At 41.0% G+C, this 26,045-nt stretch overlaps 2 protein-coding genes across 5 annotated transcripts in view; one reads left to right on the top strand and one right to left on the bottom strand.

Moving 5' to 3' along the window:
- cers1 (ceramide synthase 1) overlaps positions 1 to 16,586 on the top strand; it is a 30,037-nt gene extending 13,451 nt beyond the window's left edge. Inside the window, exons 2-8 of one of the 2 annotated variants that reach the window (XR_008607593.1) lie at positions 7,041 to 7,200; positions 10,083 to 10,263; positions 10,353 to 10,514; positions 10,689 to 10,836; positions 10,932 to 11,086; positions 12,451 to 12,639; positions 12,744 to 16,586. Coding sequence is in view for 1 of the 2 variants with exons in the window: in XM_055053807.1 (XP_054909782.1) it covers positions 7,041 to 7,200; positions 10,083 to 10,263; positions 10,353 to 10,514; positions 10,689 to 10,836; positions 10,932 to 11,086; positions 12,451 to 12,493 (849 nt within the window). In the remaining variant the exon portion in view is untranslated. Of the gene's footprint in view, positions 1 to 7,040; positions 7,201 to 10,082; positions 10,264 to 10,352; positions 10,515 to 10,688; positions 10,837 to 10,931; positions 11,087 to 12,450 lie in introns of both variants that reach the window. The other variant, XM_055053807.1, reaches the window with a different exon arrangement.
- On the bottom strand, positions 16,484 to 25,737 carry ncln (nicalin). 3 transcript variants are annotated; one of them, XM_055053769.1, is made up of 15 exons: positions 25,441 to 25,736; positions 23,596 to 23,786; positions 23,065 to 23,209; positions 22,880 to 22,974; positions 22,263 to 22,343; positions 22,010 to 22,113; positions 21,809 to 21,897; positions 21,464 to 21,603; positions 21,125 to 21,303; positions 20,218 to 20,305; positions 20,090 to 20,128; positions 19,809 to 19,972; positions 19,046 to 19,099; positions 18,610 to 18,688; positions 16,484 to 18,217 (listed from the first exon to the last, which is right to left on the bottom strand). In XM_055053769.1, the coding sequence occupies exons 1-15, from the start codon at positions 25,613 to 25,615 to the stop codon at positions 18,155 to 18,157; spliced, it is 1,686 nt and encodes a 561-aa protein (XP_054909744.1). In that variant the 5' UTR covers positions 25,616 to 25,736; the 3' UTR covers positions 16,484 to 18,154. The 3 variants fall into 3 exon arrangements, 2 of the variants coding, with proteins under 2 accessions (XP_054909744.1, XP_054909734.1); XM_055053759.1 differs by having other exon boundaries at positions 21,077 to 21,303; positions 25,441 to 25,735; XR_008607592.1 differs by having other exon boundaries at positions 18,176 to 18,217; positions 18,610 to 19,099; positions 21,077 to 21,303; positions 25,441 to 25,737.
- Positions 25,738 to 26,045: the final 308 nt, after the last annotated feature.

Below are 26,045 nucleotides of genomic sequence, written 5' to 3'. Positions count from 1 at the left end.
AATGACAGAAATATAAAGCATAGAATAAAAGCAAAGCCCAATATTCCATTTTTACAAACAACTTCAAGTAGAAATGCAAAAGTTAAGACCCTCAATCTTTATCCTCAGTGGCAGCTGTCCGCTCTCCACCTGGTTAAGAATAAGACAGGAGGGCAAATGACATCATTCTCCTTTTAGAGGGGCCGATAATCCACACTGTAAAGTAAAAAACAAATGTAATAAAACAGATTATCGGGTGGCTGATAATATTTGAAGACAAAAAGTGGATTTGAAGCGTCGAGATGTTCTAGAAGGCACTTCAGATTGGATTGTTATAATTGCTAATCACAGATGAATGGGCTATTTTTACCCATACGTGTATATATAGTCTAAAACTGGTCATCTGTTGGATTAGCCCTGGCAAATCCTATTTACCCTAAAACCAGAGGGCATCTGTGACAGGTTTGGGTTTAAAGGTACTCCGAGATGACCAGAGGGACTTCGCCAGGTGGCCAGAAAGAGCTCGAAGCTAGAATGAGAGCAGGCCTGATTTAACAGATCCACACATGAGCCAGCATCCTGACTCACTGGCCCAATTTATCTTCTTATGCAACAGGCCAACAAGGCAGAGTCCATTCACCTCTCTTCCTCTTTTGTCGCCTGCTTCTGGGAAGAGTGCGTGGAGATCTTCTGGAAAAGACTATCAGTTGGGTCAGAAGGAGGGTGAAAAAGGAGAAAAGAAACTACTGGAACGAGAGAAAGATGATGCTTTTACTCAGACTGAACATATCAAGCTTTTCAACATTTTTATTTCAAAATGTATATGTATCTTTTGTGCAGTTTGAACTTAATTACTGCTCTTGAGCATTTTCTTTCAGCAAACGATTTCAGTTAACAATTAATCACTTGCTAAATTGATTAATTACGATTGATCATATTAATCGTTTCATCCAACTAGCTTCTGTAGCTTCTTCTTCTTTCTTTTTCTTTTTTCTCCTTCCTCAATTCCCAGTTCAGAGTTTGTTTGGCAGGGAGGCAGAGAGGACAGTGAAATGAGAAGCAGCGATGCCTCAGGCGAGGGGACGAGTTGAGCCAGAGTCTCTCTGTCAGGGGGGGGAAAGAGGAGCCAGGGCGATCTGTTGAAAGACTGTAGGTCCAGTCCGAGTGTAGTTCAAGACCTTATCAGTCAAATGACAGATGATGAGGGATGACTGTCCTTGACTCACTATACCTCTACTTGGGGGGCTGACATAGAAAACTGATGGATTATGGACAATGGAATTGGAGGGTTGAGAGAAACAAAACTAAACTTTTGGCCAAATGGTAAACAATCAATCAATCTACATTTCAGATCAAGCTTTGGATCGTAATCCATGTCATTTCTAAAGTTGGTAAAGTTAAGGAAAAGTATGTCAAAAAGATAGGATTATATTATATCTCCAGAAAATGGAAATCGTATGGGTATTTGGGAACCTCCACCGCTGTGACCCTGTGAGTATGTTGAAATGGATGGATGGATGGATGGATGGATGGATGGATGATGGATGGATGGATGGATGGATGGATGGATGGATGGATGGATGGATGGATGGATGGATGGATGGATGGATGGATGGATGGATGGATGGATGGATGGATGGGATGGATGGATGGATGATGGATGGATGGATGGATGGATGGATGGATGGATGGATGGATGGATGGATGGATGATGGATGGATGGATGGATGGATGGATGGATGGATGGATGGATGGATGGATGGATGGATGGATGAACAGACTGATTAATTGTATTTGAGATTGCAGCTGAGGAAAGCTCCTTTCTTTCAGTGCTCACAAATATGTTTCCATCTTATTTTTTTTGCCACAAAAATGCATCAATGAGGCCTTTTCCTATCCTAAAGCAAATGCCAAATTTCTTTACAGATTTTAACTTTTATTCTTTAGGGGGGGAAAAACCCACAAAACAAGCATAAATTTGTGCTGGAAATGAAGAAGCTTCACATTTGACATAGATATAAGTTTGGAATCCATCTGAAAAGTCTAATGAAAATCTAATATATATATTTTTTATTAGATTTTTACGAAACAGAAATTCAAGTGATGCATTTGCAGATTGAAAAACATTGAGAGTTCTTCTGCATTTTTCAGTACCTGACCCAGTTGTTGCAGACAAAATTGACAGATTTTTAGCTTCTTTAATTTTCTAGTCCCTTGTCTGTAAATAGACGTTTGAACACCAACGTCATGGTACATCGACAGAGGCTTTGTGAAAGTTGGAAGCATGCACCAAACTATTCTAGGTCGCTTTTCTCCAGGGATTGCTTTTGAAAACATGACATGCTTTAAATGTATTTCTAACAAATACATTTAAAGCAATGGTACTGTGCAGAAGCAGAGGGATAGACAGACTGAAGCTTTCTCTTAAAGACCATTTGAAAGTCCAGCAATATAGACAGACCTTCAATTAAAGAAATAAACACTGTCTGTAAAAGCATCAAAACCATGTCCAAACAATCTGTAATGACATCACTAATTTCCATAAACCACTCCATGTATCTATTATTCAAAGCACACCTTGTGATCACAGCAGTGATGCTTTGTTGTGCAATTTGCTTACCTTTGGACACCACATATCCCACTCTTTGTGTCTTCTCCTCTCTGTCTGTCTGTGGTGTGCTGTTATTATGTTGGTAACAATTTTCTTTAACATATTAAAACATGGTTTTGAAGATGCATCCTCTTATAACCAGGCAATTTTTAATACTATGGGGGTGAATTGTTATTTTAAGGTGCTACTGATTCAACAAAGACTCACACGCTGCTTTAATTCTCGAGGACCCAAGTCTCATGTCATCCTATTACTGATATTGCAAGATGATATATTTTTTATCATGCAGGTAGTCATACTAGCAGTATTATTGATGGTTTGATTAACCACAGCACTACCGTCTGAAGTTTTTGCAACCAAAGCCAACTAAGAACAGAAGATCTGATACCAAATATCAACTTCAATTGAGGAGTTGAGAACTAACTTAATCTGTAACTGTATGGAGATTATGACATGTTGTCGGCCTCTCCGCACACCTTCCAAATATTCACCGTTAAAACGTTAAATGTCCAGTGACATGATGGTTTCAGTGGTGTAGGTTCTCAATCACCATTAATTATGTTTCCACCCAATTGAGCAAACTTTTACAACCTCCCAAACTAATGAGGTGTTTCCATCTACTAGAATTAATGATAAATTGTCTTTTTTCTCTTTCTACCAAAAACTGGATGACAGAAGTCTTCAGTCTGGAGTTTTGGTCTCAACTGGCCCATTTTTTTTAAGTCCAGTTTTGTTTATAGAGACTTTATAATTATTTTTGTTGATTTGTTTGTTTATTTTAAGTATTCAAAATATTCTCCAGTTCCAGTGTTAAATGCTCATTGGTATTTTACGTTTTTTGAATGTGTTCTTGCATTATAATGCCATTATAATGGCATTATAATGGCATCTCAAGATAACCATCGTCTATCGTAGTAACTACTGGAGCAATTTGTTGTCCAGGAAAATTTGTTATTGTGACAGGCCTAATTGTGCATCCCTAGTCAGCAGCTTACGTTTCCTGACCACAAACTGCCTGAATATCAACAATTCATGAGGTTAAAAGCCCTTTCTTTGCATAAGCACAACTTTATTCACTCAGCATCTAAAAGAAGCCAGAAATACAGTAGAGACGTTTCTATTCTTAAAAATTGATCAAACAGGCTAACCAAGCCTGACTTTCAATGTGTTTATTAAGGCCACATTTGCACAGGATGTATGACATGAAAAAAGTCACATTTTCGACATATTTCTCTGAGCTAAATAAAGATAAGGCCTCACTGACCTTAAACAGCCATAAAGAAACCTCCATGGACGTCCTGTCATCACAAGGAACTCCACTTTTCAACAAAGCCTGAACATCAGACGTTACTTTGAGAGACCTTCAAGGTGACTCACGAATCTCACAAAATGTGTTATGGTTACTCGAGTGTTTTGTCGTTCGTTTGTGCCGTTAACGTCGGCAAGCAGCTGCCGTTAATAACACAGGAGAAGAACAATGATTTTTGTGCTGGTGAGGAGACAACACAGTCGGTGTGATGTGTGGATTTGGCAGCTTTAGCAAGAGCATGAAGTGCAGAGTCACTGCTGGTGTTGGCTTCAACCAGCTTCAGCTTCTAGTGCTTGTTAGCCTTTGCGAGTGCTTTGTGTTGAGGGGATAGGGGTGGTGTGCTCAAGGACTGCAGGGGGCTGCACTGTGTGCTGACAGCTGGCTTCTATAAATAAATGTCACAGGCAGGGGAGGAGGAGGACGGGTGGGTGGGACACAGCGGTGGATGGACAACGGGAACGAGGAAGAAATGAGGAGGGGAGGAGACGAATGAGTGGGACCGATGCAGATGCACTGGGAAACTTTAAAGAATGTGGTGGAGTGTCCTGTGCTGCACTTTGCTCGGGTCAGGACTTAATGGTCACTTAATACACGCCACCTGTGGCTGAGCCAATCAGCTGTCCAGGATGTGGTCATGTGACCCCTGACTCTGTACATGATCCTGGCTAATGAGTCTGTTGCCGTTACATTTTTATCTCACATCTGTCCAGCCCCAGTCAGCTTCCTTTCCCTTTTGTGCCTGGGATCTCTGGTGTGACTCACAGACTCCATCACTTAGCGAAAACAGCAGGAAAAACAGAGGCGTAACGAATAAACAAAGGAAGGCAGGGAATTAAAACGCAAGGTGAAGACGAAACTGGCTGCTCTGTTTCGAATCAGGCAAACTGGAAAAGCAGAAACCGAATAATGTCCCGACTCTAAGCAGGAGTAACGCTCTCTTCATGAATTTGTCATGCAGGCCATCACTGAGCCCAGTCCCATCAGGTTGAGTGGGCTGTATCACTGACACAGGCTACTTTCACTTTGCTGCCTCCAGTTACACTCTTTGGCTTTCTATAGCACTGTGTATGTGTGTGTAATTTTGTTTACAAGGGGGGAGGGGGAAGGGTTTGGTTTCCGGTCTTGGCACAGCTATCAAGCACTGAAAAACAGTCCATCTGAGTCCCTGCCACGCTCATATACCTGTTGTGTATCTGCTTCACCTCCTTTGTGTCTCGTTTACACTGTGTGATTACGTCCAAATGTTCCCGCAGTTTAGTTTCTTTAAATGGGTCACTTTATCTCCGAGGATTGTTACAACATAAAAGCTGCAGAAGTAAAAAAAAAAAAAAAAAAAAAAAAAAAAAGAGTGATGAGATAGGAAGACAGAGAGGAAGGCTTAGGATGAAGATGACAAATATTATCAAACTATGTTGGTGCTGCAAAACATTTCTTCGACTTCTGCTTTCTGCTGCATGCAGAAAAAAAATACAATAAGCAGACTTTCTGTGGCCAGGCTGTCACGTCGTGCTGCCTTTTTTTTTTGCACATGAGCAAACATGCAACACTAACAAACGTGAAACATTTCTAAAGATAACAAATGTGTAAATGTGATGCAGTCAAACACTTTGATACCGGAATCCTTTATTTTCTGACTTTTCTGAAAATATTTTCAAGTTAAGAGACACGAAGGAAGGCGAGACATTGCACTGCTGTTCACCCGGAAAACAGTTTAATCTCTTCTGCCATCATGTGTTGGGGTAGCGGCATCAAAGACAACAAATCCCAACCGGATAAAGAGTGGCTGTGACAGACTGGCGACCTGTCCAGGGTGTGCCCCGCCTCTCGCCCGGAGCGCAGCTGGAGATTGGCACCAGCAACTCCCGACCCCGTTAGGGAGAAGGGTAATCAGAAAATGGATGGATGGAGAGATGGAGGGAGGGAGAGTGCTGGTTCTGTTCTGGAGACTGCTTTGAACGACCCAGAAATAACGGTGCAAAGAAGGATTCTTCATGAAATCAAGAAAATTATGGGCGACCCCGTTATTGTATGAAACTCTTGTATAACAACAGAGTAATTTCAGTTGGAAGCTTTTTCAGATTTGCTGTAATACAGACTGCTACAGGAGATCCTTCCTGCCCACAGCCATCAGCATCTACAATAACTCTTAGAAGAAGCTTAATATGAGTTACAACATTTAATTTAATTTAGGGATTAGTAAAATACTTCTGAATTGAATTGAAAACTTGTCAGTTTTGATGTGCTGAGAAAATGTAACTGCTGACATTTGACATATTTTTAACTATATTTATTTAACTTGCACAACGTTGCCCAAACTGGTTGATGCTTGGTTGTGTTTCTCTTTGCTAAAGTGCACGTCTAGTTGTGGTTTGAAGAAATCTAGGCACTACTTCCCGGTTTAAAACCCCAGACTGAGCTGCACGAGCTGCGGAAAGGAACATAACTAAGCTGCTGGACTGCAGTTTTTATTTATTTATTTTTTACATCTGTGGTTAAACTCCATCACCCCACAACTACACTGTGTTCTCTTTGAGCATCTAAAAACGAACATTATTAGCTACTTGGTGTGCTTCGTCACATGGCAACTACAATTAGCCTAGGGACTGGCAGTGTTTCATTTATTCAAGCAGCTTAGCAGCAGCTGTTGGTTTAAGAGGAACTTTGACTTTTATAATGGGAATCCCAACCTTCACATCTTTTTGAATGGACCCTTAAAAAAAATCAAACTTCAGGACACAGAGAGAAGGAGCCAAAACTGCAGATCTTACTGAAGTTAATGCAGTCTAAGGCAGCGGTGCAGCAGTAAAGCATAGATTTATGAAGATGTGGATGAATAGGTTTTATTTGCTGAGGTGCTGATTCAGCTTTCTGAGGTTTGAAATTTATTTCAGTGAGCTGAGTCATGGATTTTCTTTTTTTTTTTTCTTTTAATCACGTTCATTTAAATCAGGATCGATCAAATTATGGTAACGCCTCTAAAGGTATGACGGGATTGAAATATTTATGGCCTGGTTTTGAACTTTCATCCGGCTGATTTTTCATTTACACATTTTTTTTTCCTACCTCATGAGAAAAGGAGTGTGATTTTTCTTCTGCCTGCCTATGAAGTAGTGTGACTTATCACTGATTTCTCCCCTGCAGCCTCTTGCACAGTGGTGCAGGCTGATGCCCAAAGATGCTGCCAAGATGCCAGAGAGTGCGTGGAAGCTGGTCTTCTACACCATGTCATGGTTCTACAGCACCTACCTGCTCTTCTTTTCCTCCTACTCCTTCTTCAACAACCCGCCCTCCGTCTTCTACAGTAAGACACAACCATGGAGACATTTTGTTGGTTACAGTCCATTTAGTCTGGGTCTGTGTGGGTTTTTTTCTTAGCATGAAAGTGGGTGAAAGTCAGGAAAGACCAGCCAGATTAATGGATAAATGCTGACCTGAGGATAAGTTTCTTTCCTAGATTTTCAGGGCAGAGAGAGAGTGAAGGTAAATGGTGTTCAAAGTGGTCTGAGGGCCATTTGTGGCTCTTGAAACAATGGTGTCAGAGACCACACAATGGTGATAATTTGGACATTTTTTTGTAATTGTTTTGTATTTAAAATGTTAAGTACAATGCAGAGAATTTTTCTTTTTTGTTTGTTTTTTGCTGCTAATTCTTAGTAAGGTGGGCCACAAATATTCAGCCATTTTTTACACACAGGAACACACACATCCGTTGAACACGGCTAAACACGGCAAAGGTTTTAAAATAAAATTCTCATTTTTGCTGGAAATGAACATTTAAGAGATCAAGAAAAAAGCTAAATAACTGGATTAAGGTAAATGTCATACTGTTTGCTTCACTAAAATATTAGTTGTTTAATTTATTGTCATGCAGGTAAAGGTTAAAATATTCACAGTTATATTATTTTTCTACTTTTAATTGGAGAAAAAATGCTAATTTTTGCCCCTGGGGCGACCCCTGGTGCAAAACGTTTGAAGACCCCTGGCTGCGGTTATTTTATCAGAAGGTAAAATAAGGCCCTATAGCTGCTCTATAGAGAAATATTCCCCTCAGTACTTATATGGGCAGATATATGTCTGTCTAGTCATATAGAGATTGAAAACTTGCACATTTTCTGAGCCTGGAGGAAACCTTTTTGCTTTTAAGTTATGACCTATTTTAATGCTTTAGAGTATGTCCATTAAGAACGGAATATGTTTATTTAACATATTTTACTACTATAGAACACATTAGGATTCATACAACATTTATAACGGGAGATCTTTATGATTGCACCCTAATGGAAACCAGAATCCTAACAGTTTTCAGTGTGTTGCTAATGGAAGACGGACGTGTTCCCAGGCTTGGCGTATATTCCACTCATGTCTTTGACTGTCCCTCGACCTCCTCCATCAGACACTGAGGTGTCGGCGCTCCTGGAGAGGACGAGCAGGAAGAGGCGAGAGGGGCTCACCAGCGCTATCTGACAGCATCGGCTTCGTCTTTGATCGCCACGTCACGGCTAATAGCCGTCAGTGTGTGATGTGTGCAGCCGGAGAGTAATAGGGCCTGACTTTTAGAGAGGGAGAGGAGGAATCAAGATGAGAGGGAAGCTGGAGAGAGGGATGATGAGAGAATCTGAAACACAGCTCCGTAATCGGCAAAACCTTTTCAAAAAGCACTCACATTGTTTCAGGCTACAACCACAAACTTTTGTCAATTTAAATTGAATTTAGGTCTGGACTTTGACTGGGCCGTTCTTGATTTAAACTAATCATCTGATTTATCTAATAGTGTTTTAATATTTATGCCCTCTTATCTGTGAAAGGTGCTGTATAAATTAAAAATAGTCTGTATAAAATGTAAAAATAAACTTCCGTTTCACACTTCTGAATTAGTTTTTAAAAGATTTGACTAATGAAAACTGTGACGGAAAATGTAAACAAACAAATAAATTGAGTGCTGTGAATACTTTTGCAGGGTTCTGCATATTTATAGAGAATAAAAAGTTGGAAAAATCAAAAGTTTTATGTAGGAAGAAACACCTCTGCTTCCCATTCCTCACTTTGGCAGCTTTTCTGCAGGGATCCATTTTTCAAGCCTCTTCTCAATGTTTAATGGTGGAAGCTTTGATCGATAAACATTACACGACGCCTGAATGAAACCCCATCCCCGTGGAGACAAACCACACTCAAACATTGGAGGAGAGAGTTTCCGTCCAACATCCGATAGGCTTCAGAGACTCGAGCCAGTCTCAGCCTGCATTCAGACGGGTTTTCATCAGAAACGTTCCCTAATGCTGCTGGACACCTGATCCTTCCTCCTTCTGTACAGCGCTAACCACCACCGCTTGTCCTCCAGGAGCTCTGCTGTATTTACCATGCCGTGCCTCTGAGCATGATCAGGACACCACAAACTGTCCACGCCTCGGAGACTCTTTTACATCCGGAGGACTTTGAAAGACGGAAACTTTTCCCGCTATATTTGTAACAAAGTTTAAGCGGAAACTAAAGTAAAGAGGGAATATTTATGTAGTTCTAATTTCAGGATTTTTACCCTGGACTTTCTTGTTGAAAGGCACCAGTGCTGCCAAATGCACCACCATGTGCATTGTGTTCATTATTTATTGCATTTTAGTTTAGATTATTAAGAATAAAAATAAAGAGGCATCAGCAATTTATGTACTTGGAGTCATGCAGCATGAAGATTGAACAATAATAATCAATCAATCAAAAAAAAAACAACAAAGATATATATTGTTACATTCAGTTAAAAGTAATTAAATTCCTATAAAAGACTACTAAATGTATGCAGATTTCTAGTGGTCCACATATGTTTTCCAAATCATTTAATTTGTTTTTACTAGTGTGCTTGTTATGCAGCATCATGAACTCTGGAAAGCATGTTTATGTACCTTTACTTTTTGATATCATGACAAAAAATCAGCATAAAGTGCATAACATTGAATATCTTTTTATTATAGGACACAATGTTTGCTCTGTGGTGAGGCATGCATTGGGTTGTGTCATCCTGCTGGCCCCCACAGGCAGAGAATTATTGATTGTATTTACAAATGATCGAAATAAACTATTAAAGATGGTTTGCGACCTGCTTTGTAAAACATTTTCTTGTGTGTCTTTGGCTGCTGCAGTCATCACAGCTTTTGTAGCCCAGCATCTTCCCCTGATCTCCTTCTGCTCCCTCAGACTGGAAGAGTGGTATGACAGTGCCTACAGACATCGCCATAGCCTACCTGATCCAGGGCAGCTTCTACGGCCACTCCATCTACGCCACCGTCAACATGGACACATGGAGGAAGGACTCTGCCGTCATGGTGGTGCATCACATCATCACCCTGGCTCTCATCAGCTTCTCCTACGCCTTCAGGTACTAAAAGACAACAGGGGAAAGGTGCGGAGAGCGTTGCGTCCGACCGTGTCCTGAAAGTGCGTCTCGCCTTGATTTCTCCCTCTCAGGTACCACAACGTGGGCATCCTGGTGTTGTTCCTGCACGACATCAACGATGTCCTGCTGGAGTTCACCAAGCTCAACGTCTACCTGAAGGCCAGAGGAGGCGGCTACCACCTGCTCAACGACGTTCTGTCCAACATGGGCTCCGTCAGCTTCAGCGTCACTTGGTAAGCTTGAAATCTTCAACTCGCTTTCTGATTTCTCCCCCTCCGCTGCTTGGCTGTCTCACTGAAATGATTTGGAGTTTTGACAGCTCTGTCATTAAGCTGTCTGGTGTCTTATTCATCCACAGAGTCCCTAAATATCTGCTGTCTGTTTTGTTCCCGCCTGGTTTTTCTCAGGTTCTGGTTCCGACTCTATTGGTTCCCTCTTAAAGTGCTGTACGCCACGTGTGTGTCCAGCGTCAAGTCTGTCCCCAACATCCCCTTCTACTTCTTCTTCAACACCCTGCTCTTCGCCCTGCTGCTCATGAATATCTACTGGTTCCTGGTGAGCGAGTTTGAAACCCGAGTTTTTAAGCTCCTCCAGTTCACACTCTCATTCTCACGGCTTTGCTTGGTGCTTTTCTGCTCTGCCCTCTGCAGTTTATTGTGATGTTCGTGGTGAAGCTGCTGAAGGTGAAGGAGGTGAACGACGTCAGGGAGTACGAAGACGAGGACGCCAGGAAGGCGGCGAAGGAGCGGCGAAAAGACGCAGAAATCAACGATGATGATGCTGGACATCACAACTCAACCAAGAGGTGAGCTGTGTTTATATTCAGCTGTTCATCTAAATATAAAACACAGTCGAGAAACTCTCAGGCATGAAGAAGCCTGAGAGTCCCTCGACTGTTTTTATCAAGCACAGAACATCGGCTGTCTGCTGATAACTACTTCATGGTAGTTTATCCATGAAGTGTCCACCATATGCATGGGCTTGAGTTGCTTATCAGAAAATGCAAAGCAGGTCTGATCCTGCGGATCTCCTGCCAAGTGGGCAGCCTCTTCTTGCCCACACCTGCCTGGCATTTAATTTAATGGAACACTGTTGGCACAAGCATCCATCTCTGCTCTGGCTGCAGACCAAAGGAACATTAAGGGGAAACTAAAATTTGCGATACACAATCTGCCTGCTAGTAAACGCAGCACCAAGATCAAACTTCAAGCTCAAAGTAATTAGGCATTGAATGAGGCTTTATATTATATTATATTATATTATATTATATTATATTATATTATATTATATTATATTATATTATATTATATTATATTGTGAGACTGAGGCAAGTTGTAACTTTTTCAGGGTGTTCAATTGAAAAATATATTCGAAAAACTGCCAAAGAAAATCTGGATTAAATTAGTGTCAATGTTAGACATCTGGTGGACTGAGTCCAGATTGTGTAACCTGTGACCTCTGAGGCTCTAATACCAAGTGTTGAATAGTCAAAACACAGAAAGGAGTAGTTTGAGTTTGTTTTTCTAATCAAAAATATGGAAATGACTTAAAGCTTTCTGTAGGCAAGCTTTGATCAGAGCGTCACTCTGTAGTTTCTAAAGCGACGTGTCACTAATGTGGTGGTGAGGCTTTTATAGTTTTTATTCTGCAGCTTTTGATACTTTATAGAAAACCGTGACACAAACACAGTGTCATAAGTATTACATTTTGCAATCGTGAGCTTTAAGCAACAAACTGCTGACAGAAACCAAAGTGTATCTGTTTTTATCTTTAACCTGGGTGCTGACAGCCACGTGCATCTCTATCAGAGCAGCCTTTGACCTCTGCAGACTTAAACACCCTGCAAAGCTGAAGTCACCCAGTCCATCTCACTGCTCAGGGCAGTTTCAGGAAAATCCTGAATAATGTATTGCGAGATAATATAACGGTTTGGTTTTGGCCTCCCTGTCCTCCTGGAGGCTGGTGCTGAACAAGCTAATCTTGCACAGCCGGGGGTCTGAAACAGCCCAAGACCATACTGAGATGTGATTGCGCCCTTATCTGAGCGGCCTTGAACACGTTCTGATATCCTCTGAACCAAATGCTGCACATCTGCTCATCAGCCCTCCTGCCATGTGCACTCCTTCTTATCCCGCACGCTGCTGTCTGTGTGTGCCTTTCCTCCGGCAGGAAGCACGTACAGAACGGAGTTACCAAGGACAAGCATCTATAACAGGCTCTCCGGTGCCCCCTCCTGGCTCTGGACTGCACCTGTAGGCCCTCCTGGACGGCAGACGTTCAAAACGTGACCGGACGGGAAAGAGCATCACAACCACAAAGCAAAAGAAAGAAACAAGAAGAAGAGAAGGGAAAGTTAGGGTACAATCAGTTTGTATTTTGTATTAGTTTTAGAACATTTTATTTTCAGTTTTATTTTATTAGAGCACTGTGAATGTCATTTCAGCTGACTTCCTGTCTTGCAGTTGTCGGATTAACATTTGATAGATCTAGTGGAAGTGGACCTTCTTGAGGGGGGGATGAGGATAGGCGCCAGTTCATATCTGTTCTCATGTCTACGAATAACTGTAGGAACCAAGGGAACAAGCAACAGCAGCATCAGGTTGGGCTTATTTGTTTAGTCGTTCTCCCCTCTCCACTTCTTTAACTTCCATCCATCCGCTCCGACTTATTGTATGAGAAGAAATGAGGGATTATCGCTGCTAATCCTTCATCTGCTTCCCAGTTTCCTACACTCATTCATGTAAACTGAGAGGCAGCGTTTGCATGTTTTAGGACGCCAAGATCCCGCAACTTTTAAAGTAACAGGAATAATTTATTTCATGAGACTTATGACCCACATGAACTTTGAATATTCCCTTGGATTATTCTCCAGAAAGTGCTCCTTTTCCTATTTTTGAGCCGTTTTGTCTCTCTATAGGCTATATAGCATCTGTTGCTGCACTGACATGAAGGCATACAAGCTCACTGCTGGTTTAATGACGGCAAACAGCTAGAATTGATTGACTAGGTCTTCATTGCAATTTGATTTGCTTATGGAAGAGATTTCTAATATTGTTAAATGATAGTCAATGTGTTCAGGCGACGGACGGTTGTGGAAAATCAAAAACACGATGTATGCACTCGCGCTACTATTCAGGAAGGCATGAAGTCAGAATGATTTTTGGAAATGTGACGTATGTTTAGCTATATCGCCAATAACTAAAACTGCTCCTAGAAGTGACTGAAATCCTAACACATAAGTCAGTATTTTAACACATTCTCCCAGCGGCACCTAAACGCGTCTTCTAGACAAATGTGGTCAAACTTATACACTGGAGAAAATAAGTGTTGTCAGTGTTCTCAGTAAATGTATTTTTAATGGTGTTGTTAGCATGTAATTCATATCAGATTTCAGTAACAGGCCCACTAATCCACACTTGGAGGAATAAACACATCTTACTATGCTAATTAGGTCATGTGTGATCAAGTGGAGTGACGCAAGACAAAAAAAAAAAAAAAGAGGTGTAAAAATGCTGAAACTTGTTAGTGTTTAGAAAATCTGTTGCTCCAGGTTCAGTCGTAATTTATGGCCTCTAAAAATGTTTCTCATTTACAAAGTGTTGAAAAGTCTTTGCAGTCTTTTTACTGCAAATTATACGGCTGACATTTGTTTTTAACAAGAGAGAATATCTCACCAGAACCTTGAGGATTTGAACTGAAAGAATGGATCGAAGACGCAGTTTCTCCATACAGGAGACTCTGAAGGCGTCCCACCAAAACAGATTTTGCTGTTTCCTATTTATAATCTGCGTCATTCCACGGATTTGATTTTATTGCCTGACATGTTATTACCGACATCTGGGCCGAGTCACCTTAAAAATATATGCGCCGTAATGACGCTGCTGCGTCCAATGCTTATTTTTCCAGCTGTATAAGATGCACATCTAGAAACCAGAAGTAATTAGAATTGAAACATTTTCAAAACTTGAACCGTCAATTGAAAACCAAAGACTAAGAGGAATCGTTTTCTGAGGTGCCTGCTGGTTTCATTGCATGCCTGTAGAAGAAAATAAGGAATGTTTCCACTTTGTCTACCTTCTCGATCAAATTCCAGCTCTTGTTTGGAGGAACAGCATGCTTGTGCTGCTTGAGCAGGCCGCAGATGTTGATAATTCGTCGGCGGGGGACGCGGGCGTCTGTTCTCTTACGTTTCTGTCTTCCATCGTCCTCAAACCAGTGTTTCAGGAAAATTGAAGCTTATCTTGAAATTTTACTTTAAATTATGATTATTGTTGCTGTAGTTAATTTGATGTTTGTATTTTTTGTTGTTGTTGTTGTTGAATTGCTGCTGTTTTTATCTCTGAGAGCACTGTTTGTATTCCAGATGGGGTTTTTTTTGTTGTTGTTTTGTTTTCTGCTGATGTCGGTGACCGTCATGTGATCAGGGGACCATCGCTCACCTCTTTCTGGACCAACATCTGGATTCGGCCTCTGACCCGTTCCTGTTGATCATTCTCCTCTTACTGTAGTACATCTGTGCTGTAAACAACACGGTCCGCCTGTCGCTCACCTTCCCTCTCAGCTCTGATACTCTAATCTGGTTCTCACTTAATGACAGCAGTAATCCCAGTGTGAGTCACAAACCTTGAAATCTGTGATCTGGATCGTCTCACTACATCAGAGCGCTGCGACCAGATGAGCAAACGACAAAACGTTCTCTAGAAGAGGCCACTACCTGTCTAGATGGTTTCTGTCATTACTGCATCTCAGGGTTTGCTGGCTTTTGTGGACATTTTTCATCAATGAGCTTTTTGAAAATCTTTACCCTAGTTGGAGGTTATGAGATGCTGACATTGGCAGCACCTGGTAAGTATTTGCAAAAAGCCTTAAAATAAGTGAATAATAAATTGTAATCACATATTTATTCAGATGGAGAGAAAATCCCATGTGTAGAAATAATTGTACCAGAAACTGTGGATCTAGATTTTTTTTTTTTTTTTTCCAGATCAGTCAGTGAACCACTGCCGTTTAACAACTTTTTAGTGAAAATCATCCATTTTAAAGATCTCATGTTGGACGCACTCTTACAGTCCGCTGGGCTTTTTACAAGAGAAATAGACTCAAAGCATCACAGACCTTCCACCGTGCTTTACAGTGGAAGTCAGAGGCTGTTTCACAATTTCACTTTGATTTAAACCAGACCAATATGGAGTTTTTCTGACCAGATGCAGTTTAGCAAACTGTAAGTTGTCACATTTATCCCCCAAAGAAAACTGCATAAAAAAATTCATTTAATTTATTTCTAAGAGAAACAGGAGGATTAATACGTCAGGCACCAGTGGCTTTGTTCAAAATAATTTTATTTTCCTCACCGAATATTTTCAGTGTGATATGTAATAAAATATTACATTATTTTAAGGCTTTTTTCGCATCTTTACAAGGGCTGCCAAGAACTGTGGCCTGCACAATAAATGATTTTTTAAAAATGCAGCCAAGAATTGAGATTCCCATGATCCGAGACAAAGAAAACAACTAAAAACAAGATGAGTCACGTGTGCAGCTCACGCTTACAGATTGAACATTTTGACGGTCTGAATTCGACACCTAATCTCAGACGAATAAAAGATAATCTGATTAATTGTAATGACAAACCAAATACATCTTTATGTCCACAGGAGATGTGGTGGATTTTCACATGTTTCTAAAACATCAGGATCGGACGGAAATGTTCAAATGCACTCAAACCAAACCACGCTGTGAATGACGTAGCATCTGCAGATCTAATCTCAGATCATAGCAGTGAACGCTGCATTAATATGATTTAAGAAGTGGCATTCTTTTGTTTTAAGTTCAGTTCTGCAGGGATAAGTTGGAAGGGAAAATCTTTTGTGAAGACGTGACGAGCTGAAATAATTTACCAATGATGAAATCAAGGCTCGGTCCAAATTTGGTCACCATTAAATATGAAATTTTGCACCGAAACTGTGATGTTGAGTGTGGAAATTGAGTCAGCTCCACCGGTGCTTCAATTGTGCCAATAATTGTCCATTGAAACGGTAAAGGGAAATATGGGAGATTGAAGCTGAGGAGCTGGTTGAACGTCAGGAGGCACAGAAGCCCGGTCGGCATTTCCTGCACATTGCACCATCACTTCTAGTTGTTTTTATCGCTTATTAGTAGATTAAAACAAAGAAAAGGGGAGCAATTGAGACTTTTTACCATGACTGAAGGATCATCGACTAAATCAGGCATTGAAATGCATTTTACTGATTTTTTTTTTTGGACCACTGTAAACTACAAAAATTAAGAAATGACTTCCCTCAACTTTTTCCCCCAGTCTGAATTCGACTACTTTTTGAAACACATAATCTGTATTTGCTCTTTTGTAATACAGTTTTAATGTCATTCAGCCAATGTTTCATTTTGTTCTCATGAAATAAACAATGTCGGTAAACAAAAAGACAAGTCCCATTTGTCCTTTATTTTATAAAAATCACAATTTTTTTATTGCAAAGATCCAAGTGACACGGATGACGTGAAACGGGCTGCAGAGGAAAGTTCATTTCAGTGCGCAGACAAGAACAGACCACTCCAATAAATTAAGATTTTATTTGCACCACAGTTTTTCCAATCTGTCGGTAAATAAGTTCTGCAATTGTTACGATGGGTCATGCAGTAACGCAAAAGAATACAAGAAAACAAAGCAGATAAACACCAAAAACACCATAGGGAGAACCACCTAGGACATTTCTGTCTCATTTATCTGGTTTATAACCATTTTTAAGAAGTCCAGTGTTTTAAATACCCCCCAGATCTGAAATAAAGGTCAAAAATCAAATCATTTTCTGCCGAGAAATGTGATTTGGGCATGCTCTGATACAAGAAAACATAATTTTTCCAATACCTGCCATCACATGATTGAACAACCTCTTTTAATCAAGGGTGGAAAATATTCAAGAACCAAAAATAAATCATGGAAAGTCACACAGCAACATGAAACAAAGTTTCAAAAAGAAAGAAACAAAGCAATTAATGGCGGAATAAAGAAGAAATGCACAAACAGTTTATTTGGGGGTAACTTGCACAAATCATTAGGTGGCAAGAAAAAAAAAAGCTCAAAAAACATCTTCACATTTCACAGATCGTCTTTCCTGTAAACAGTGTTTCTTAGGAGTTTTTTTTTTGCTTGTTTTCAAAGCGTTGATATTCACCTACTGAAATTTCTGAATGTGTTCTTGATTCATTTTGATCGTTCTTCTTGTTCAAATTCAGCTCCCTTTTCCAGCAGAACTAAGCTGTTAAAAATCCAGCGTTGAAATGAGAAGTGACTTGCTGCCCCGACCAAAACATAAAGCTTAAATTGGCACAAAAACTTTGAAGGCAATTTATTTCATGTTGGATATTACTGATTTGAGACATTAAAAGCTTAGTAATTGACCCCATCCGGGGAAATTTTGAAGCATAAAGAACAATAGTTATGCATTTTGCAGGACATTGAAAGAAACTAGGAAACTAGAAAAACATCTTTCCTTCGACGGGCCTGTGATCACAGAAGCTCCAGACTTGACTCAGTTTCTAGCTGCCTAATACAACACATCAGTCCGGCTCAAAGAGCGATGGGGAAATAAACAAGGATCAGCACAAAAAAAAAAACTTAACCAAACTGTTAACATCTCAAAACACGACTCCTGAATATTGAGGTCCATGAGACCAGGAAAAGGTTGGCAGCAAGACAGGATCTGACATCATAGTTTGTGCATCCGGGCGAAGGAAATGGAAGTGACGTTTCTGGTCCTGATCAGAACAGCAGTTCGGTCCAGCTTCTGCGTTCTTACTGGCTAGAGTGTCTGGATTTGAGGAAAGAGGTACAGTGAGGCCTTGAAAACGGGAAACCTCAGTGGACCTTGGCTTTGGGCTGAGTGATTCTCTGGACAACGCTGTAAAGGAGTCCAAAGTTCTGCGGAAAGAGAAAAGAGACACAATTAATCTCTGACTAACAGACGGCACATTGTGTGACTGTTCACACAGCAGAACGCAGACAATTCACAACCTACAAAAAACTTCTTCCCCTCCCTCTCACATTAAACACCAAGAAGTAAAATAGGCTATAAATAAAACTCCATTGCTATTTTGTTCTAGTTCCGATTCATGATGACCGATTTGTTATTTAATTAAATATTTAATAGTACGAAATAAAATTAATAACCGAAAACCTACATTTTGATAAGCAGCTCCAAAAGCAAAAGCTGAAATTTTCTTTTTTGACCTTCCACTCAACAGACGCTCCACATATTTCTCAATGGCGGTCCCGAAGGAGAGACAAGCGACTGCGACAGCACAGTGACTTACCTGGATAGCCAGATACATCATCCCTAAGTAGGCTGCAATGCAGAGAGCCAGCAGCAGGTCAAAAATAGCTGGCTTCACTCTGAGAGAAAAGGAGGAAAAGTGGCAAAGACTGAGAGAGGACCGTCAGCAGTTCTGGCATCTGAACGCAATTCATCTCAAAATGATCTCAACAGAACATCTATTATTAATAAACTAAAACTGTAGACCCTGTTACAATTAGCTGGAAGCTGCAGAGTTTTTGCAACTTTACAATAAGGTTGATCTGTTAAAACAACTTCGAAGTAGCATGAATCCTTCTTCTGCCGATACATTCATTCAATCGCATGGCGAAAGTGGAGGTTGGGAAAGCCGGGGGCCGATCTGCTGATAGAACCACCTGAGATGAACGCTGTGGCTTTAGACGAACCGACGCGTCTCAGAGGAGATGGTGCCGTACCTGTAAGCATTCATAGTCTGCTTCAGCTGATCGTAGAAAACAAACTCTGGATCCCTGAAAAGGAGAAAAGTGAAACTTTTACTTTAAGATCATATTCAGAGTAAACAGATCACCAACAGGTCTGACATTACGTTCCAGCAGCTTGAAGAAACCTGATTCCTCTTTCTACCGGCGCAATAAAGAAAGTGCTTCATTTACTTTGTGTGGTTTAATTTGGCTTCCATATATCAGATAAACATTTTTCAGGCTGACTTGTTGATCCTCCGTGTTAATTATACAACGAAAACTGTCAATTTGAATTCATGGTAGTGTGAAAAAGACAGGGCACAAAAACAAAGAATGGAAGGAAGAGTAAATGAAAGGACACATGAAAACAAGAAAGGAAAGGATGGAAGGACAGCAAAAAGAAAAGAAATAAGGATAAAAGAAGAAGAGACAGAAGGAAATAAAGACCTCAAGATGGAAAGAAGGGCATGAAGGAGTGAAAACAAAAGGATAAAAAGGGGGAAATGATAGAAAATGAGAAGGAAAAAAAAATCAGAAATGCTGAAAGGACAAAAGGATACAGCATTCGAAGAGATGCAGAGGAAAAAAGTACAACATTTACACAATCAAAAGTCTGGAAGCACAAATATTTTTCCAGACTCTGATTTTCTTTGTCCATCCTTCTCCACAACTGGAAACCAAAGTCAAATTCCAGACTGTTTAACTGACAGCGTCACCATTTCCATCTGTACTTCAGCCTCCCTCGCTCCACCGTCACCTTTTGTCAGCTTTGACGTAGTGCCTTTTGACGTCCTTCAGGTAACGGCTGAGGTGGTACTCCAGCGTGGAGACGATGCTGCTGTCTTTGTCCACCAGCTGAGCGGCTCGCGGCTGCGCTGTAAGCCAGTCCACCACGGCGGACAGGTGTTCCTCCTGCACCTGCTGATGTGGGACAGCAAGCGCATCAGAACGGGAAAGACGACAGCTGGACAGAGTCCATTCAGTGTCTCAAAATATACTCAGAGGGTCAAACTTCCAGTCGACTCTGTAGCTACACACCATCTGTTCTGTGAAAATCTGGAGATCTCCAGAAGCTCCCTTTGCAGAAGAGAAACGGACAGAAAGCATTACATGCAGAAAATAAGCAGAACCAATCAGAATGGAATTATTCACTGTCGATTTTTTACCTTTTCTGTGAGATTGTAGATGACCCTGGCCAGAGCCTCTGCTACCACCTGGGCGTTCCTGCTGAGCTTGCTGACATCTACATGAGGCCTGTAAGCAGAAACAGCTTTTTAAAGCAGAGGAGCGCGAAATGCTGTCCAAACAGACAGAGACTCAGCCAACTTAGAATAAAAGAAACTGATGTGTCCATCGAGGGCCAACAGGGCCACAATTCACTCAGTTGTTTCTGATTGAAGCTGAAAAATAAGTCAAATTGTACTGATCAGAATCAAAAAGGCCTGCAACATTTGGTAAGTTGTTATTTTTTAAGCAAATTATATATTTGGTCAAATGGATGGTCGTTGGTACACACACCCGATCCACATTTTTGCAGCTTTTGGTGGCTGAGAGGTTCAAAGTCAAGAAGAGTGATAGAAAAATGGTTGTGGTGGAAAGGACAAAATCAATGAAAGTAAAAAAAAAATACTTTTAAGGGTTGAAACACTGAGCCAGCAGACTGAGCAGCTCACAAATGAAGGAACTGGATATTTCTGCCAAATAACAGTAATAAACTTTCTTATTTGGCAGGATTTCTTGTTTTAAATGTGTGCCTTAAAATGCCGGAAGGAAGAAAAGACCCTTTAGCAGTTTATTATGATTGTTACTGCACAAAATATTAAAAAGTACCCTTCCTTCAACAAATTAAAAATATCCCCCCAGAAATGTACAAATTCGGATCAATCAGACCTGTTTTGCTGCAACAAAGATGAAACGTCATTTTAAAGCGCCAAACAGACGATGGAAGAAAGTCCGAAAACTGGGAGCTGCAACGCAAGACTCTTTCTTTAAGGGAATTCATGTAACTTGCAGTAATGGACCCACCCAGCAGGGGGCTCTCCCGCTCCATGGCGAGAGGAGGGGGACACTGACCGCACGTCCATGATGCTGGAGCGCTGAGCCGAGCGGTGCGAGGGCAGATGGGACAGAGTGAAGGCCGGCAGCCGGCGGATCCCGAAGCGCTCGTGCTCCCAGGCCAGCATGTCGTCAGCCAGGTTGATTTTCTTGTGAACCATGGAGAACTTTACTTCAGGGTGCTGACTTGCCACCACCTGGGAGATGAGAAGAAAACAGAAATGCAAACTGAAACCAAACATAAAATATAAGCAGCACAGGAAGCTGCTTATATTTTATCACAATTTTTTTTTTTTTAGATGGTAAATGGCGGTTATTCTGACAAGACTGGTGCATGATGGGTACGTGAACTCTTACAGTCTCCAGTTCTTTGAGCAGAGAGTACTGAGGGGTTCCCTCTTTCGGAGGTTTGGACACATGAAGGTAGAGCGAGTCGCCGTTCCCCAGAGTGTCCAGACACAACACAAACGCTACATTGTCCTGCAGCAAACTGGAGTCTGGAGATGGTGATCAAAAAAAGAGAGAAAAAGTCAAATGCATGAACAAGAGGGATTAACTGGGAATATATCTGTAAATACATGCAGTCTATCTCAATTAATTAGCTTCAGATTTGTAAACAGAAGAGCCTCTTAAGTCAAATCCAAATGGAGAAACTTGTTCTGATAAGGAGTCCCCCAGGGGTGACTGTTTAGACAACGTCACCTGTATGGTCCAGGTTGTCCTCTAGCCAACGCTTGGTGCCCTGGTAGTTAAACTTCCCTCCACCAGACACAAAGAAGAGCAGGTTGTACCTAAAAACACAGTCAGACCAAAACAGTTCTACAGGATCAGCAGAGCTTCACTGAGGAGCAGCACAGAACCTCTAGCTCTGATCAAAATCACCCTAATGATGGTTGGACTCACGCGGCGTGCGTCCTCTTGTAGGTGTAGAGCTTGGAGAAGAGACGAGCTAGCTCCAGCAACATGGACACACCGCTGCCGTTTGAGTCTGCGCCATACGACAGCCACTACAATAAAAGATCAGGGGTTAGTTTTCTGGCCTTTTGTTGCGAAATGATGTCCTTGCGAAACATTTAGGGAGACAATTATGCTGCTGGGTTTTGCTGAATGTGCTGAAATTACAATGGAAGTAAGGAAACAGAGAAGGTCAACATACTGGAGCGACACCAAAAGTATCATAATGAGCCACCACTACGATGGTGGGAAGGTCCTCTCCTCCGACTCCAGTCAGACGGCCCTACAAACGCAGACAGCAGAGACAGGTTAGACCACAGATATTTAGTGGGAAAAACTAAAACTAAACACTTGCGCCCTCAATGACTGGCTATGGTTTGAGCTTTACTCAAAACTGTTAAAACCGTAAAGCAGGAATGGTTCTTAATTGCGCCAAACTCAAAACTCGTAGATTAGACTGCCTGACTGACTGGATGGCAGGATTTATCGCCACAGGGAAAACATCTGCACATAGAGTCCAGTGGTTTGCTTTAACACCCCTAAATGCATTGCTTTGTATTCAATCTGATGTTGTAAACCTGATCGGCCATGGAAACCTGTTCCCTAAAGCTCTCTCTACTCCAAACTTCATCGAACCTCAAACACTTTTGCTAATTATACTTGAATTCTGTACAAAAACTGTTCTCACCGCCTCCCACCAGATAAGTATCGTCATTTAATCTCATACTTCTGAATGCAGCTGACAAAATTGGCCAAAACAAATGTATTTAAAAACAGCAGAACAGGCATTTTTATTTGATTTTTGCTTTCGTGTTTCACCTCCAAACTGGTGATGGCCCAGTCACTGATGGCTTTGCTCTGAGCTCCACTGGTCACCATTTGAAAGCCATTTGCTGTGGCTGTGTGAAGCAGCACTACAGTAAGACAAAAAAGTTGAACAAATGAGTCGATATCTAATCAAACCATGGTTAAAACACAAGCTGTAGTCTTTTCTCCTCTACTACCTTCAGCTGCAGACAAGGAGCCCTGAGAGGACGAGGACGTGAGGGTCTGCGTGTAGATGGACAGCAGCTCATCGTCCTCCTCGGCAAAGTAGACGGGGACAATGGTCTCCATGGCCAGCATCTCTGGCTCCAGCTCCATGAACTGCTACAGTGGGCAAACAGTGAAAAATTACAGGCTTTATAAGATCAGACAGCTGCCTTGAGAAAGGTGCTGACAGCCAAAACAAAAATTAAAACAAAAGAAGCTGACAAGAAAAACCTAATCTCAATTCTCCCTGAACGATGAGTTAGAAATAAAAATCTTCAAAAAAATGACCAACAAATACTTGGCTTTCCTCATTTCACATTTTAACTTGCTTCCGACTCATACATTTTACAAAAGACGGATTGGAAACCATCAACAGATCAGACGGAGCGTTGTCTACCAAGAAATGACTTTCAAAGCCTCTTAAAATATATCAATTAGATGAACAGATCGGAGTGAATGAATATTTTTTTAAAACAGCGTAGCGCAGTGAGTCGCATTAATACCTGCACTATGTCCTGCGGCATGGCGGACATGTTCTTGGGCAGGATGATGACCACGGCCCCCGCCGACTGGCGGAGGGCTTTCTGGTATTTGTCGTAGGAGAAATCTGCCAAACGCATGATGACACAACGACGACTTAGTACCTCTGCCTCCACAGTACGCGCCTCTGTATTCAGGATGGCATTCCTGGTACCTAGAGGAAAAGGACAAGCTGATAAACTCTGACAGAAGCAACAGTCATTTATTTGTCGTGTTTGTCAAATAGTAACTGACAAAAAAGGAAAAAAAAAAAAGCTTTGAATAAAATTGTTGTTTTCGTTATGTTTTATCTTCTTATCACATTTGAATTATTTGAATGGCGTTCTCAGTGTTTCTGAGCTTATCTGAATGCAAATGACAGTCACTGTTTGTTTCATTGAAGCTTTTCAAACGGGATTCACAGTGAGAGAGGCTGCAGCGGCCGTCAGTGTAGCAGAGGACGCTGCGCTTAGCACAAGTTAAGCACTAATCAATAATCTGAAGTCATTCAAAGTACAGCAATCAGGGAAAGCAAAATTGTTCTACCTGCATATGATTAACGGGGATCACACCAGCCGAACTACAAAAGCGCAGGTAAATATTTTGAGTCAGATACGTATTTAAAAACAAATTATAACGCTTTAAGCAATCATAAGACAAGGTCACAATGTCATAGCAGCTTTCTTCTCCTGGCGAACCTCTTGGAGGACCTATTGAGGCCGAAAGCGTCAGTTAGGATGAAACATCTGTCTTTGTCACATGTGACAAAGATGTTCATGCAACACCCTGATTTCTGAGCAAGTGGGATACTGATGAAATATAATGTGCTATTTCACTGCTTTTCAAGGATACCCATGGCATTGATTTTATTCACTTTATTCCAGTATCAAGGCTGGACACAATATTGGGGACAGGGGACAAAAGAAATGACTGGGTGAAAAATGGTCTGTTCTCATTAATTTAAACACTGTAGTCTGCAGATCGAAAAGGTTTCAGTTTATATAAACCTGACCTGGTCTGGTGGTATGCAAATAATCACATCCTAATTAGAAATACTCACGTAAATTGAGTTTGTTTCAAAGATCAAAAATTCCCAACATCTCAAGACACTTTACAGGGCAAACAGGTTTGATTCAAATCACAAACTTTAAAACAAACTAATCCAACCTGATTTGAGTCAGACCAGTTCAGTCCACTGAAAACCAATCAAACACAGTTCAAGTCAGATTCAAATCACACTGTTGCTGACAATGCGTGTAAAAAGAGGCAAGACAACAATTTCTACCTTATATATTTTTCCTAACTTCTGTCTTTTTTTGAAGCATGTTCTCTGTGAAAACCGCACGCATAGCTAGTGACGAAAACTAGCAACATGTTCTGCTAAAATTTGGAAATTTTAATGGAAGAGAAAGGCAGAAAACAACATCTGAACCCTGAAATAAAAACGAATTCTTGCAAATAAACCTTTAATTGCCTGCTAAGGTTACTTTTAACTCTCCTCCTTTAGGCAGAACAAGCTGTTCAATGAGTTGACAGAAAGTGGAAAGTTCTCAGCATGTGTGTTAGTATGAATATCTCATATTTTAAGTGAACTTGGCCAATTAATAATTAACACCATCAGTAGCATAATGGGAGAGAGGAGGTTCAGTCGCACAGTGCCTTAACGGAAAGCTAGGCTACATTAGCAGCTAGTTAGCCGTCAATGAAACGTTACATTAAAGGCGTCTGAAACCGACGGAACAATTCAGCTGAATGACGAGTTGTAAGCTGTTCGCAGACGAGTGGATCCGTTAAGTTTAAATAGGACAGGAGAAGAGCTGCGGGCTCACCGTACGGCTGTCCCTGGAGGTCGTACTGCTGCATGCGGTACACCGTGAACTCATGAGCCGCCTCGGCCGGCAGCGGAGACACCAGAATCAGCACCGCGGGGATGAACACTATAAAGGTGAGGGGAAACGAAGATTTGAACATGTTGTCGAACACTTCACTGGCTTCTTCGAACATTTTGGCGATTGTACTGATTAGAGTCAGAAGATGACTAAATGCTCAGCTGTCACCACCACTGTCAGCCACTGACGGTTACCAGCAGCGAATTTTGATCAGGCACAGAACACGACGACCCTTTCCACTGTGAAAAATACACAGACAAATAAAAAATCATTGTTGGTATTTAAAAAAAAAAGACAAAATGCATAGCAAATTTTTAAAAATTAATTATGATTTACAATATTATTTGTGAAAAATATCATCTGTAAAAGATTAAAAACTTAGTTGATCATTGGGTTCTTCAGGGATCTTAAAGGGCAACTATACTTAAAAAGTAGTAAACTATTTAGTGACACTAGAGGGCGCAAGGCACCATAACATCAACCAATCCGTGGTTTTGGATGAAAAATTATTTATTTGCTTAACCTTTTTTATTACCATACTGTCA

The sequence above is a fragment of the Poeciliopsis prolifica genome, unplaced genomic scaffold (genome assembly GCF_027474105.1).
Source record: "Poeciliopsis prolifica strain line A6 unplaced genomic scaffold, Auburn_PproV2 SCAFFOLD002, whole genome shotgun sequence".
In the NCBI taxonomy this organism is placed as follows: Eukaryota; Metazoa; Chordata; class Actinopteri; order Cyprinodontiformes; family Poeciliidae; genus Poeciliopsis; species Poeciliopsis prolifica.
This window is presented reverse-complemented; position numbering and strand designations above follow the sequence as displayed.